Source organism: Microtus oregoni, unplaced genomic scaffold, assembly GCF_018167655.1.
Source record: "Microtus oregoni isolate MIOR12 unplaced genomic scaffold, Mior012 000137F_ref0000512, whole genome shotgun sequence".
Classification (NCBI taxonomy): domain Eukaryota; kingdom Metazoa; phylum Chordata; class Mammalia; order Rodentia; family Cricetidae; genus Microtus; species Microtus oregoni.
The window spans coordinates 1,210,573-1,227,812 of record NW_024544787.1 but is presented as its reverse complement, the minus strand read 5'-3'; the positions used below and the strand labels follow the sequence as shown (position 1 = coordinate 1,227,812).

The 17,240-nt window shown below is 35.5% G+C and overlaps 1 protein-coding gene across 1 annotated transcript; it reads right to left on the bottom strand.

The window, feature by feature from the left end:
• Positions 1-979: 979 nt before the first annotated feature.
• Positions 980-5,609, bottom strand: LOC121444675 (odorant-binding protein-like). The gene is made up of 6 exons (XM_041646580.1): positions 5,553-5,609; positions 4,988-5,127; positions 3,646-3,716; positions 2,129-2,239; positions 1,332-1,433; positions 980-996 (listed from the first exon to the last, which is right to left on the bottom strand). Exons 1-6 carry the CDS (start codon positions 5,607-5,609, stop codon positions 980-982), a joined length of 498 nt encoding a protein of 165 aa, XP_041502514.1.
• Positions 5,610-17,240: the final 11,631 nt, after the last annotated feature.

Below are 17,240 nucleotides of genomic sequence, written 5' to 3'. Positions count from 1 at the left end.
TTGCATGTGGCCCTTTAGTAATTGTAAAGTTTCCAATTATTACAATAAGTTTTAGTAATACAGATATCATTTGTTACAATGGAATGGTGATTTTAATTAGCTAGTGAGTGTTTATGGGGTTTTTAAATGAGATCCTTTTCACAAAGTCCTTATTGCTTTTTGAAACATTTTATTTAATCATTCAAAAAAAAGAACAACTCATTGATCATAAGAAGAGAAAAAAGGTAAGTCAGAAATTTGGAATGTTGTGTCCTGACTTCACAGGCAAGGGGAACATTGATTTTGAAAGAAATGGTGATTTGTATGTGATACTGATTTCATGGTCAAGAGGACTGATACATAATTCTCATCATGTTGTCATCTGTGCAGATATAAAAGCAAAAATCATACATGGTTTACCAGACAAGAAAGTTTTCACCCTTCTGAATGTATGAATACAAAATTAAACATAACAATATAGAGTATAGAGAAGGGATTGCATATGAACAGTTTCTTCCCTAGAAATCACCAATATCTTGTGCTTTGGATTCTATAGGAGCACTGTTGGCAGGAAATAATGACATTCCTTAGCCTTACATAAAAATTTATTTTGAGTGATTTCAAGGAATATACTGAAAATATCAACTTGATTGTACCATATCTGTGATAAATCATGTGGCACAATCATAAATAAAGTAAGATTTTCAAAAGTCGTGACACAGTTTTTTGATGGACTATACCTCAATATAGAAAATTTAACAATTCTGAGTAAGATAAATGTCCTTCAAACTGTTTTATAAATAAAAATATGCTATCCTTCATTTTTGTTACAGTAAGATTCTCAGTTTTAAAAGACTAATAATAAACTGTCTAGATTTCACATTCATTTTTTCTTTTGGTCACATACTTATCTCTAATTTTTTATGTAATAAGAACAAATCCATTCAAATATCAAGATGATTAGGCATGGCTTCTGTTTCTACTCACCTACAGGAGGTCATTATTTAGGACAAGTATCTGTAAAAGAACATAAATGGGATAAAATTGACAGAAATATTCTCCTACAAATATGAGAACAGCTCCTCAAGGATTGTTGCTGGAAATAGCAACTGAAAGAAAGCATATGGCTAGACATAATCTGACTCAGGGATTTTAATGACTAGATATGTAGACACCTTGTTGATGGATAGATACATAGATACATAGATAGCATATAGAGAGACAAAGTCAGCATGAACATATACATGTATTTATGAATACGCAGTGTTTTATATATGTGGATATATGTATATATATATATATATATATATATATGTATAAATGATATGGATAAAAATATTCCTTGTAGATACCTGTAGCCAGAACATCTCGAATGTTCTCTGGTGGAATGCTACGTTCCTCAGCATATGCCTCAAGTTTCTCATGTTGCTCAGGAGTCAAGGGTTGGCCTTTTCCTACATTGTATGAATCACAATGTCAGAGACATGCTCAGTAGAATTCTGGAGAATTTACATTGTGTCCTTAGTTTCCCACCACAATATACAGTGAAAATCCCAACTGCTCCAAATTCATCTACACTTGGTGAGTCAATACAGGCAACAAATTTTTTTGCAAGTTCCACGGACACTTTAAACAAAGTCTAAAAGTTGGTATGATATCTCTTTTCAGGGTTTCATAATGTATCAAAGAATTTAAAAAAGAACCTTCTCGAGAGAATTTGCTCATCAAAGTCCTATCCACTTTCAAAAACATACCACTGGAGAGTCATGATGCCTGTCAATGGAACCTTCACATTTCTCCTGAATCTATACTTTAGAATTTGTTTTTTTTTTTATTTAGTACACACTTGACCAAATGACACTCAAAATTGTCTGAATTTTGTGAAAATAATATTTACTCTATTCTTTCCAGTAAGGAAACATGAAAATAAACTCTTCCAATAGCCTTCTCCCATTTCTCCTAGTCTTCAATGACCATGCTACTTGAATTGTAGTATAATGTAAAAGTTGGTCCACAGAACAGACTGTCATTTAGTGGGCAGGAGTTTGAAAATACCATGATACTTTATTTGGTGGGTGAATATGACTTAATTCTCATTTACAGGGTTGTACTTTTGTTACTGTTTCAGAAAACCCACTACCATTCTTACCAAGAACAAAAATCAATTTTGTTCTCCGGCTAGCTCTATCCACATTATCACCAGCAAAGACTATGATGTCTTCTGTTGAAAACACAGGTTTAAATACATTATCACCTTCAACTGCAATAAAGACACATTTCAAAACTTAGTGTCACTCATTTTTCTACTTTGTTTGACATCACCTGTTGACAAAACATTAATATTGACCCTGACTCAAGCAGTCATCTCTGATTCACTATCACATGACACACGTGGGCAAAGATATTCTTGTAGTCATTCATTTTACTTATCCTGTCATAACGTGGAGAAAAATCAGTTCCATTCTTTAAACCTGATAGTGAATCTTAGGTACATACACTTTCCCTTTTTTCTGAATTCTTTGTGTCATTATCTGTGGGATCACTCTTTTGGTTATTCCTTCCAATTTCAACCAGATCCAAAAGGCCACTTGTCAATTTCCTGAAAGTTAAAACTTTGGTGTCATACCATAATAAGGCCTGGTGAGTAAATGGCTAAATATGCAAAAAGAGACTGTACTCCCCTGTCTCGAAAAAACAAAAAAAATATGCAAAACAGTTTTCTTCTCGTAAGCTTATAGATGTAAAATGTAAGAATAAATATTTTAAGTTTACTAGACATTAATATTGTGAGTCAGTCTCTCTATGAATGTTTCTGTGTGTGTATGCCTCCCTTTCTCTCTCTTTATTTCTCTTACTGTCTCTCTCTCTTTCCGTTGTTTGTGCATTCACGTGTGTGTATGTGTGTGTGAGTGTATGATATTTCCACTTACAGACACTGTTTGAATGATAAAATGATTCACAGGAAAATAAATGCTTTTAAGTATTTGGTCATTTCCTATTATGTGACTTCTTTTTAATATTTATATAAGGTTAGAAAAGCATTATTTTTTACCAAAAGAATGTACCTTCTCTTCATTTAAAATCAACAAAAAGTTATGCTGTGTATCATTCAGTTGAACAGTGTTGCTATTATTTTACCAATTGTTTTGCAATATCAAGGTAGTCAGTTTGAAATTCATAAGCAGTTTTTCCCCTAACTTCTTTTCAAAGTGTATTTTATCTTCCAGTGATCTGAATGTTACAATTTTTTACAAAATATAAGAAAAGGAAACTTTAAAATAGTACTGTTAATTTAAATTCTCTACGAATCCAGTAAGATAGATAATCCTTATAAAATAACTACTTGATAGCCTGTATCATGGAGTTTTCAAAGATGTTTGAGTCCACTGAGATACCTATTAGGGAGTGGCAGGCTTGTCCAATAACAATCTGAGATACTGTATGAAAGAAAGGACACTGAATATGACCTAGAAACAAATTTTCATGCAGGAAACTATTTGGAGATATTTTGTTAGCATATCTCAGTAGGTTGGAAAAAATTGATAACTTTCCTAGTAACCAAAATTATTCTAGGTCCATGTACCTATGGGTAGCTGAGGTATCAACATGTATGTGCTCATCCACAATGCTTAGTTTATAGAGGAAGTTCCCAGATTCCATACTTACACTGGGTTTTGTAGTTTCCATCTTCTTGCTTATATGCAGTGATTTTGGTCTGTGAACATTGGTCATTCACACTGAAAATCAAACAAAGGAATCATGGTTTATTGTATTTATCCTGTGAATTCATATTAAATATCTTCAGGTTTTAAAGAACTTGAAATATTTAATATCTATGAACAGCATTCAGAGCTAGAGAAAACAAATCTCTGTTTACCTCACTTTTTATAATTCTTGATTAGAAAGTATCATTCTGTTTCTAATCATACCTATGAATTACTTTATTTGTGGCATGTTTCCCAAGTGCTATGAAGACTCTATTTTCTTCCTTGTCTGAATTTCTCTATTCACTGAATATGATTTTCAATATGTTAATTCTCGTTTTCTAGACCAACAATAATATGTACACAGGATTTTATGAATGTGGTTTAAATGCTTTTATGTGTAACCTAAAACTACGGTTGTGACTAGAACAAATTAATGGTTCTAACTATTTTAAGTTCTTACAGTCCTATGCAGTCTTTCATTGAATATTGTCACCTGAAAGTCAGAAAGAAAATTTTTGAAACTAGAGCATCAGAGACATGCTCCCGGTAGCTCAGACCCAAAATAATCACACAGAAACTATATTATTTAAATCATTGCTTATCTAATCACTTAAGCATATTGCTAGCTAGATTTTACATATAGAATTAACCCATTTAGTAATGTATATTTTACCCTAAGGCTTGTGGCCCAATGGCAAGGTTCAAGCATTCAACTTATGTCTTTCCCCCCTGGCGGCTAAATGGCATCTTTTTGACTGTGTCTTCTTTCTCAAAACATTCAGCTTAGTTTTCCCCCACTTAGCTCTACCCAGCCCTATAAAAGGCAAGGAATTTATTCTTTATTCATTAACCAATAAAACAATATATATAGAGAAAAAATTAACAGCAGACCTGGATTTGCAAATTAGATTTATCTGACCTGTTTGTGGAAGAATTTTTTTATGGCACTGTGGCAAAATAATATAGCATGCATGACTTTAACCCAAATGCTGACACCTACCTTTTGACTTACTAGAAGTGAAATCCTTGGAGTCTCATGATTCTAAATTTTGAGAATAAAATTCAACCACAGGACTCTAGCCACAAGGATTTCTCAGGAAACACTCATAGAATTGAAGATAGATTTAACTTTCATGTGGGACCCAGAGCTAACCCATCATGGAATGACATAATCACATTTCTGAAGATAAGATTTGCAGTTTCCTGATCAGAAACAGAACATTCTCCTGTAAATTTAACAACATAAAATTCTATAGAATGTAAACAGTCTGATCAGGTTACACCGTTGACAATTAGCTTACTTGACATAAAAAGTGATTTCCATTTGACTACATTCCTCACAACAAGTAAGTTCACGCATGTAGACTCTCATAGGTCCTCCTTCCTCTATCTTGTCCACATTGTCAGCAGCGATGGCAGTGGTAACCCACTTTCCTTCAAGCTGAACAAACCACAAATACCATTAGAATGTTGGTTGATACTCACATCTCTGATCCCAATATTTGATAATATGTAAAATTACTAAAAATATAAATCAATAAAACTTTATTAGTTCAAGATTATGCATCTAGGGATGAAAAATAATAAATTGTAATATGATAACTCAATATACATAGCATTTTAAACCTGAAGCTTTTTGGAACTACTCACATTTTGGCTTCCTATGCTCTGTAAATTTGACCCATTGTTTTCTTAGTTTATTTGTTTCATCATTGAGAAATCTGGCTGGAAAGAAGTAACTGAGAAAAAGTCAGCCAGGTTATTTTTTGAATATGGATTTGCATGGACAAACTGAATGACACAACATATCCACAGAAGTAAGCTATTGAAGAACATTAAACCTATTCACAGACCAAATGAATTTACCTCAGCATGAGCATGATTCAGACCAAATGCCAAAGCCAGCAGTAGAAACTTTACCATGGTGGTGCTTGCCATTGCTCTTCTGCAGATATTCAAAATAGGATATTGGTTGTGAAGAAAATGAACTGACATAGCTTTTTATACAGTTAGTTAGAGGGAGTTTCATGGAAACAACCAATAATTCTGCACCACAACAACCTGCATCTGTCCAGTATTTCTACATTGACCTTGCTTTGTGGCATATGATCTCATATCCTTAAACTAATAAGATTAGGCTAAAGGTCAGGGTCTGTTGGGATGATTAATTGAGCATTCCTGTCAGGAAAGAAATCTATCCCTGTGAGAACATTTAAGAAAGCATTTTGCCTTAAAAACTATACTGGTGGGTAAGGTCACATAATTTAAAATTGTGGCCTGGGCTAAATGAGCCAAAGCAACCACACTATTAGAAGATAAGATACTAAAACTTGACAAGGATTTCTTATAAAGGTGTTTATATATCCTGTGCTACCTTTAAGTGTTTCAATATATTGACTACTTTATTCTTCCAGTAGACTGAATTCAAAAGCTATGGCACAAAGCTACAAGAGATATCAAAAAGCTATATAAGTAATAGAAGAAAAGAAGATAGATGTCTACTGTCAATACATACAGATATCATTAATCAAAAGAAAACAAATTAAGTGAAACAGTCTATAAAAATAATGACATTCAGAAAAACTGCACAATGTGCAAATGGGCTCTACATTCAAGCTCAAAATATGCTTACATTTCTGACAGGAAGGAACCGCCCTGCCCAATTGATATCTTTACACATCAAAACCAAGGCCATTGCCATTGTTCTCAGTAGTCCTCATTGTCCACTATATTCAGCAAGTCCATAGGGCAGAGAAACCTGATTGCTCTTTGGTCTTTCGAGGGAGGGGGAAATGATTGGGGGAGGGGGAGGGAAATGGTAGGTGGTGGTGGGGAAGAGACAGAAATCTTTAATAAATAAAAAAAACAAGGCCTTGTCATCCATTTCTAGAAAAAAAAAACAAGTATATCAGGACTCTACAGAACTTGTTTATCATCTGGGGCTTCCCTCTGTGACACATGGAATAATCTATAGCTAGCAATTTGGCATTTTCAGTTGACAACCCATGATTACTATGTGATTGAAATAAATTAGTGAGCTCTGGTGTGGGAGGTCCTTCTGTCTGTTTGTTGCTTTTCTTTGTTAATCAATAAAGAAAATGCTTGTCCTATTGATATGGTAGAACTTAGGTGTGTGGGGAAGACAAATCTGAATGTTGGGAAAAGAAAAGAGTCAGGGAGACACCATGGATGTGCAGCCAAAGGTAGATAAGATGAAACTTTGCTGGTAGTCCATGACCTCATGGAGATATACAGATTAATTGCAATGGGTTAAATGAAGATGTAAGAGTTAGCCAATAAGAAGCTCGAGTTAATCACTAGCCAAGCAGTGATTTTATGTAAACAGTTTCTGTGTGAATATTTTGGGGCTGGATGGCCAGGAAAAACAAGCGATCTCCTTGCCATAATGGGCAACCATGTGGCTAACTAAATCCACATAAAACCTGAGAGGTCTTGAAAATGAATTCTAGATAAAAATACAATACACAGTTTAACACAGCTTCTAGCTGTTTGCTGGCAGTATGCCTCAGCTCTTATAAGAGATGTTTTCCTGATTCAGCCACAGCAGGAAAAAAGGTGGGCCATTTTGAAATGCCAGCTTTCTGTGCTGTTCTGCCAGTGTGACCTCTGGCTCTTTCAGGCAGAAGGCCCCACTACAGAGCATTTCAGTAGGGTTTATGAGCAGTGTGTTGCAACTTGTTTGATGGCAATGTGGGCTAGCTTTGTGCCTGGAAATGGGATGGTGTGTGAGGCTCAGAGATACAAGCAGCTCCATGATGATGGACTGTGCATAGTGAGCAGGCAGTACCATATATACAATAGCAATCACGCAGCTTAAGTTTTAGACTATGTGGAACAAGCAGTGATTTACCATATTTGACCTAGCTATGGTGCAGCATAAGTTTTTAAGAAGTGTTTAGCATTTTAGGAAGTGCTTCTGGTCAGAAAACATTTACAGATATGCAATAAAGACAAATCCAAATAAAAAGACCTCTAAATGGGTCATAGTGTTGGAGAAATATATGTAGGCTTGGGGGAGAGAAGAGAGAGAGTATAGAGAGTCATAAAATAAAGTTAATGCTTAAAAGAAAAGTGTAAAGTTTATAAAGTGACAGACTACCGATAGTCACAGATAAAATGGAGTAAGAAAAATAAGCCATGTAAAGAAGGACTATACACAGAGAGTCTGGATTATGTATATTATTGTGTTATCTTTGAATTCTTTGACTGTGAAAGAGCTAAGTACAGAGAGGCATTTCATTGTATGGACTGCTAAGTTAAACCAACATAAAGGTTTCTTAATTTCAAAATTTGAGTCTAAGGATATGTTGTTTTAGAAAAGAGGTCCTTCATTTGTTGTCACACGTGGATTGCTTCCAGACAAATATGCTCTCATAGACCAAGACCCCCAAAAAGGTCACCGTGAATGAACACCCTCAAAACATTACTTTGCCAAACTGGTTACTGAGATGAACCTAGCACACAGGATACACCATAAAAGACCTGATGAACAGCATCCCAAATCAGCAGGAAGCAGTATGGAAAAAACTACGCCCATATTCCCAAATGCTGTCTCTAATTGTTTATTTACATTTACAGGGCGATATGATATAGATATGAATAATTTGCATTAGTATGGATCTTCGTTTCTTGATACAAATTTAAGGTAAAGTCTGTTATAATATATATGTATATTTCTCCACTTGATTAAGAAATTGTGATAGTGTAGCTCATTTAAAAAATTTATTGTATAATTAAGAAATATATGCTTATAGATAATTACCTATAATAGTCATACTTGTTGTCATGTTACTTAGATTTTCTAGCTGTACAATGATATATTTAAGCAAGATAGGTATTCTTCACATCTTTAAGAGACCTTCAGAACACGGCATTTAAGACGTTTAAAAACTTAAGATTTGAGACATATCTCTTTCTGGCCATACAAATCTACTGTAAGAGGAAGATGGGCATTGAAGAGGCTCCTTATTGAACTGCTTAGCCATTTGGGAAAGAAACTGCTTTTGCCTGGTCTGCTGAACTGGACTTGCATGATTTGCAGTGAAATGACGGCTGAACTTACCTAAAGATGAGATGATCTTTTGGCGTAGCAAGTGACTCCCCAACATTTATCTGAAGATTTGGAACTGAGCATAACAGATGAGATCTAACATGCAATATTTTTTTTGGTCTGGGTTTGCTCACTCAGTAGAATCTTTTATAGAGCCTGCAATTTGCCTACAAAAGTCATGATTTCATTTATTTACAATGGAAAATGTATAACATATTGTGCTTGTATCACTATTTTATTACCCATTAGACAGCTGTAGAATATTTAGGTTGTTTTCATTTTCTAGCTCTTGTGAATAGAGCAACAGTGAACATACATGAGAAAGAAACTGAAAGGAGTGTCTGATTACACATATTCAGTTTTCCATGAACAATGAATATATTTTAAAGAGTGGTCTTTTCAATCAAATGTTGATCCAAATCTTCTACAAAAGAATATCTACCATCAATATGTTCCCTAACATTTTTAATGAATCAGTATGTTTTTAATTATTTCCAAATCAATAATTGTCTATGAACCCTTATAATTTATAAAAGAGCTGTGCTTTTTGTTAATACGCATCATGGTATAAACATTCCCCAAATATATCAACTGTAAAGACTCAGAAAATCAATACTCTTTAAATTTTAGTTGAGGGACAAATAGGATGCCCAACATCAAGAATTGCCTTGGCATAGGATTCCTGCATCATCAAATTCAATTATCATCATCCCGATTGACATCAAATTGGAAAAGATTTATTTTACTATTTTCTCCCTCCATCATCTTTCTTCTACTGTATGGCAGGACCATGCCCTTCCCATTCCCACTGCCCTTGCTGCAGTAAAAGCATATCATTCTGTGTTTACTACTTCACCTCTATGTCTCACAGTCTCTAATGTCTAACAATAAACAAAATTTGCCTCTCCTTTCCACCTCTTTGAAAATCCTAGAATAAACATTCATTCATTGATGCTTTCTCTAAACAGTTTCATTAGTTCAGTTTCCATGTTCTTATGCTTCAACGTGATCTTTTCTAAATTTCTTTACATTTTATTTTGTAATTATAATTATCCATGGTTCAGCTGGACATACTGTAGTGCACTGGGGAAAATGAGACTGAAATTTTTGATTGGAGTTATTGGTTCCCATTTAAAAATGTGTCTATGATTAATATTATTTTCCCTTGTGCTTGTCAAGAATCTTATACACTTGCTCTTAACAAAAAGGCTAAGAAGCGATCTGGACAACAATGAGGATGCTAAGAGAGACATAATTGGTCTAATCTACATGGGAAGTAGTAAAAGACAAGATCTACTGAGTAAATTGGGAGCATGGGGACCACGGAAAAAGAGTTGAAGTGCAGGGAAAAGCCAGGGAGGGGAGCAAACAAAAAAATATATAGCTCAATAAAATCAATTAAAGAAGAATCTTATAGATATTCATTGACAACTGTCTCCTTTACACTTACCATTATACCGTGTGTTTTTAAATTCTCAAATTAATATATACATATTGGTCCCAATGTATTATAAAAAGACACAAATTAATTTTTATAAAAAAACATCCAGAAGTTTAGAGTACGAAGCTGAATCAACCATGAATTTGAAAAGAAAATAGTCTTTATTTTCAGTTGAGTGACAACTCACCTCAGAGTCCCCAACATCAACAGCTCCCTGTGGCTTTGCCATCATGTTCAGTCCAAGGCAATTTGCCTCATCTGTTCAGGTGGAGGTCAAATCAGGACAGTTCTTAATATATTTCTTTCTTCATTCTCCTTCCTTTCCCCTTAAACATTGATGTGCCAAGAAACTCCCTGTGTCTTTGATTGAGTATGCACATTTGCACAAACTGGGCAGCCAGGACGAACAAGCAGCCTTCACCTACAGATATTAAGTCAAATCATTTCAGCATCTAACAAACAGTGGTATAGTTGTTTCATATGCTAGATTTACTGTTATCTTCAGGAGGAATTGTCCATAATGGTTTTGCAGAGTTTTACAGTTTGTAATCCCACCAAGTGTGAATGAGTGTTCCATTTTCTCTACATGCCATCCCAGGTTTTTTATTTGTTGCCTTTTTGATCTTTGCTCTTCTTCCTGGGTTAAGATTAATTGTCAACAATGCAAAGATTTGGTTTTACCGATGACTAGTGCAGAGGAACATTTTATATGATGATTGTGAATCATTTTCTCTCTTTCTCTCTGTGCTTTCTAAAAGGAACATTCTCTTCATTCTCAGAGCCATTTTAAATGGAGTATTTTTTTTTCTGTCTCTGTATTTTGAGTTCATGTTTTGTGAATATTTATTACCTTTCACTTGTAAAGCTGGATAAGATTCCCACATATTCTGTGTACTTTCTCTTTACCCAACTATTTTCTTACCTGTGCAAATGCTTTTCAGTTTTCTGAAGTCCCACAAGTCAATTGTTGAAATTATTCATAGCTAACATATTTCCATACACTGGCCCTATTGCAGACCTTGCCTGTTTGACAGGAGACATGGGTGAGGGCATGGCATATGGTATTGTACCTGTTCTTCTTGAGCTCTGGTCTCTTGATAGGTTTTTGCAGTAGGTAATGCCTTGACATTTTTCTTTGCTCTTACTGGTGGTGCCCTTAGGGTCCCAGAATTAGTTGCAAAGCTGTCATCACATGCATAGCCCTATTGAAACTCATAGGGCCATAAACAAGCTAGAATAAATGGCACTGTGAAAGGGGATGTTAGGTCAAGGAGTTTATATCAAATTTCAGGTAGAGATGTGAATCATCTTGAATAAGAATAAAATTTGCTTGTGAGTGTGTATATATGTGTGAAACTGTCAAGAAATATTTTCTAAAAGCAAAAAACCCACATTTCTGGATATATTGATAAAAAGCTACTATTTTGACTAATGAAAAAAAAAATTTTGAACAATGAAGTGAATTATGAAACAATTTGCCATTTTGTGCAGCTAGGATCACAGAACTGAGTACCTAGGTCATATATAGTTTTTCTTCCATACAATATCTTAACCCATTCCAAGTTCCTATCTTCTGTTTTGTGACACTCATAGAAGGTGTGCTCTTCCAAATTATAGAACTCTATAATCATAGTAAAATATACAATAGTTTTAAGTCTTTCTTCAAGCTATTTTGTTTTGTGTTACCAGTCAGTAAGCATGAGGGGAGAATCCCTTATAATCAATACAGATTAATGATATATATTTTGTGTGTTGCTCTTTTTCTTTTTTATTGAAACTACATTCTTACCCACACAACACACACCAACCACAATTTCCCCACCCACAAATCATTCCAATTTTCTCTTTCCTCCCCTCTCCCTCAAATCTACTTTTTCTCTATTCCCTTCATAAAAGATCAGGCCTTCAAAAGACAACAACAAAACGTGGAAAAACAAGATTAAATAAGAAAAGGCCAAAGGCTTCTTAAAGAGGTTGGACAAGACAACCCAGTAAGAGGAAAGAGTGGCAAAAACAGGCAGAAGAGTCGGAAATGCACCCTCTCCCATTGTTAGAAGTTCCATGAAAACACCAAGCTAAAAGCCATGACACATAAACAGAGGACATGGTGCAAACCCATGCAGGCTCCATGCTTGCTAATTTAGTCTCTGTGACCCCTGTTTGGTTGAATTAGTAGGCCATGATCTCCTGTGTCCTTTATCCCTTCTGGCTCCTACAATCTCCCCCCGCCCATCTTTCAGGAAATTCCCAGTTTCATGAATTTGAGAGGAGAAATCTGATGGATACTTCCAAGTGAACCTCTCCCTGCATGTCAGACTGTTAGTCTCTGCACCCACTCCCATCTGCTGGCAGTAGAAATCTCTCTGATGATGACTGAAAAAGACACAAATGTATGAGAATACCAGAATGTCATTAAGAACCATTTCACTAAAATTTTAGCCAGTTGTGTTTGGTTCTACCCTATGTCTCTGGGATATCCAAAATTCCTGGCCATCCAGAGAGTATAGATCATGGGTTACAGCTCATGTTGTGGGTCTCAAGTTAATCAAAACATTGGTTGGCCACTCCCACAATTCTGCATCACCATTGACCCAGCATATCTTGCAAGAAGGACAGATTGTTGATTGAGGGTTTTTTGGCTGGTTTGATATCCATGTTTCTCTTTCCATAGCCTATAGAGACATTTGCATGCAAAAGAGGCTAGAAATTAGATAGGAAGGCTACTTGTAGACGCCAGCTTATCCCTTAGTCCATTCAATGAGGACTGTGTGGATGTTGTCCTCAGCAGCGGGGTGCTTACTGTCAGTTTTCAGAGATACGCCCACTGCCCTAGCTTAGCCTTAGATGCTTAGGAATCTCCATCGGACCCACTTGGCAACAACACTGGCAATCAAACACAACCCATCCCCACCAGTGAAGCCTTCCCTGTCTAGAAAAGAGGGGAGTCTAGACTAGATTCTTCATTACTAGGAGTTCCCACCAGGGTAATCTTCATAAATTCCAGGAAGTTTATACTGCACTATTTTCCCACACAATCTGCCAATTTTCTCCTAATTCTCCCCATAATCTCTCCCTCCATGCTTCCCACCTCATCCTTCTATTATAATCTAATTTGCGTTCTCCAGTAAGTTATGTGAAAGCTACAAATACAGCTTTTAAACGTCAGAATCCACACTGTTTCGTAACAGTTGTGGAACTCATTGTTAACAAAGTTAACGGAATTGCCTCAGTCTAAAACAGGTGTAGTGTTTCTCACCTCTAATCATAGGCAGGAGGGCTTCAGAAAGTTTCACGACTGCTAGAGTTATAGAATTAAGTCACTAATTAGTTTTACAGAAACAAATATTTCAAGTCTGATGATTTTTCTATAAGGGTGTCCATAATGTGCTACCTAATTTTTTTCTGCAAAGCATTAAAAACCCAAATATATAAGTTTTATGGTGTCATTGAAATAGTTTTAACACCAAGTGAGAATAAGCTAAATAATAAGGAATAAGCAAATACGTGGTAGCTTCGGGTTAGTTGAACGGACAGTTGGTGATATCAGAGACGATATACAAAAACTATGATGAGAAATATTGATGATAAACTCTGTGCTTTATGGGTTAGGTTTCTCTCTCTCTCTCTCTCTCTCTCTCTCTCTCCCTTCCTTCTTTCCTTCCTTCCTTTTTAAAGACTAATTTATTTAGTATATATACATTGCTCTATTTGCTGGCCAGAAGAAAGCATCAGCTCTCATTATAGACACCTGTGACCCACCATGTGGTTGCTGGGAACTGAACTCAGGACCCCTGGAAGAACAGGTGCATTATAACCTCTGAGCTGTCTCTCTGTCCCGAGTTAGGTTATTTTTCAATAATTGTATTAGCTTATTAGTTGTTCATCTATGCATATACAATGAAAAGCAGCTGAACGTACATGGGAATTGTGGTCTTAAAAATCCCTCTTTTGCTGGTCAGTGGTGGCTTTAGCCTTTAATCTCAGCACTCAGCAGGAAGAGGCAGGGGGAACTCAGTGAGTTTGAGGCCAGCCTAGGCTACAAAGCAAGTTCCAGGAGAGCCAAGGCTGTGACAGAGAGAAACCCTGTATCAAAAAAACCAAACCAAAGCAAACCAAACAACAAAAAAAAAAATTCAAAGCAATCCCTTTTTCTTCTCTGCGAGAGTATAGTCTAAAATGCTGAAAGACCACTGCAAAACCAAAACTTCTTCTCCAAAGTAGCATATCTTTTTAATTCAGTTTTAATGTCAAGTTTTTTTCAAAATACCTATCTTGAAATAGTTCAAGATATTTATAAACAAATATCTTTTAGCAACTGTTGCTCCTTCCTTAGCATCCAAACAACTCAACTAGAATATAATAACATACAGTATCCAGACTCGCTGTGTATTTTTCATCTTTATGTGGCTTTATTTTAACCTCTATTTCTTTTATTTTTACTTTGAATTTTTTGCTATTTGAGAAACGTTCTTTGTGCATCTTTGGATATCCTGGAATTAACTCTTTAGAACAGATTGAATTTTAACCCAAAGAAATCTGTCTCCCTCTGCCTTCCAGGTGTTGGGGGTAAAGGTGTGTGCCACCACAACTTGAACTCACATTGGACTGTCTGTCTCTGTCTCCCAAGTGTTGGGATTAAGTGTTTGTGCCACTACACAGAACTACTCTCATTAATTTTTATTTTAAGAACTTTAACCTTTAGCCTACATCTATATTTTTAACACACTGTAAACAATTTAGAGGTCTTCTTCATCTTTGAATCTCTTTTTACTGTATCTCTCTTTTTTGACCACATGAGTCTTTAATTTGTTAAGCAATATTGCTATTATTAAAACTGTGAATTTAACAGCTGGATCTAGTCAATTTCTTAAATTTCTGAGGTTCTAGCCTCATAGAAGAGGTAGTGGTTATAGCCATGTTTATAGTCACAACTCTATGACGTTTCAAGATCCCTGCCATCAAGAAATCATTAGCAGTCTGCTCTCAAACCACATTCAAATGCTCTGTAGCCAGACCTCCTGCCTGAAAGAGTCATAGTTTGCACTATCGGAAGGACCAGAAAGCTGGCATTTTAAACTGTCGCTTTTTTTCGCTATGGCTAAAAAACAAAAGGCATGCAGTTAGGTTTCCATCAACACTGTTTAAGTGTTTTGTGGCAGGGCATCTTAAAGGAACTGCAACGTTTTACAGCTAGGGCCTAGTCAGGAAGCCTCTCATAAATGAAACATTTGCCTCTAGCAAACAGAGCCCACCTGAGAGAATGCTTCTATCAATAAGCTGTGCTTAACTCTAATTTTTTCTAGAATTAATTCCTAAGCTCTCTCAGTCTTTAAGTGAATGAAGTTGTTCACACTGGGTGCCACTTGTTGACTGAGGTTTCTGTCCTGCCTGGTTCCAACAGTCATTAAGTCCCGAAGAAATCACACACAGGACTACATTAATTTTAAACTCATAGGCCAATTAGCTCAAGCTTCTTATTAACTCTTACAACTTATATTTGCCCATTATTCTTATCTGTGTTAGCCACGTGCCTCAGTGCCTGATTTGGCAGGGCAGTCACACCTTGCTTCTTTTGTGGCTGGGACAGGACTGGCAGAAGAGGACATCTTTATTTCCAGAATTCTCCTGTTTTCATTGACCTGCCTCTATTTCCTGTCTGGTTGTCATGCCTTTACTTCCTGCCTGGCTACTGGTCAATCAGCCAATATAAAAATAAATGTATTATTTAAAATAATGCATGCTAAAAATCAAAGAAGTCATAGGCTTCTGCTACCAACCTTCATTTTCTAGTATTTATTGACTTGGCTATAGTCAAAACACAGCCAAATATAGACTACAGAAGTCAAAGATAAGGGAGAAACATGAATTGAGGACAGAACACTTATCACACATCAAAATCCACTCTAGAATTAGGAAATGAAATGTGATTTTATATTCCAGTGTAGCCAATAAGGCCAAGTCTTCTGGAACAAACAAATTCTATATCAAAATCAATTATAAAGAATGTAAATGTTTTAGCTAGGAGTGACATGGTTCACCTAAAATCCCAGTACTCAGGAGGCAGGGATTGATATACTGTTAGGTATTTAAGATCAGTGGGTAACCATAGTGAGTTCCTTGCTAATACAGGTTGGAGTGTGATTTCTGGCTCAAGTATAACAACAACAACATTCTCAAAAATTTAAGGGTCAAATATCACCTCATCAAGGCTGTAACGGTAATCATCAATATGACAAATTTCCCTAAAGGTTCAGTAAAGGCACTCATATCCTGGAAGTAATCAATATCTCTATAACTGAACTTAAGACATACACTGCAAGATGTAAATAATGCAAAAAGTAAATTAGCAAACTATCCAGAAAAACTCACAAAGTACCCATGGCTAGTGAGGTCATGAGTCCTAAAAAATGTACTACCATGATTTTGCCAGACCATCATAATTAAAAACTACATTTTAAATATTTAATTTTATACCCACAAATAAGTGTAGCTCTAAACTTTTCTTGAAGAACATTTTCTTAGTATCAGACACACACTATCATAGAAAATCCCAGTTTGTCAAAATTGAGACAGCAACACATTTTAGTACATACAGATCCAGTGTTGATACTTATATAACATAACTATAAACCACTTACTATGCAACCATTACAGAAGAGGGGACTGATATATTATAAGAGCACGATGATCAGGAAGTCTGTTGAGAGACAGTATCTCTTAAAATCAACAGGAAGTTGTACTTAAAATATATAATATATATAAAAATATGACTGCTTAAAGTGTATTTGAATAATGGTAACAAAAATAATAATGCTATAATAAAAGGGGAAGTCTTATAGGTTCCTACTCCTAGAAAAAACTATAATCAATTAGGGACTAAGGAAGGGAGGAGGAGTATTATACTTTCCCAGAGATGTATCCCCTAAGTGATTATCCAAAACTAAGTAGTCAGCTAAAAATTGAAAGAAAAACAAGATACATATAAATGACTCAGGAAGTCATATTTACATATTCATTTTTAAATATATGGGATAATTATATA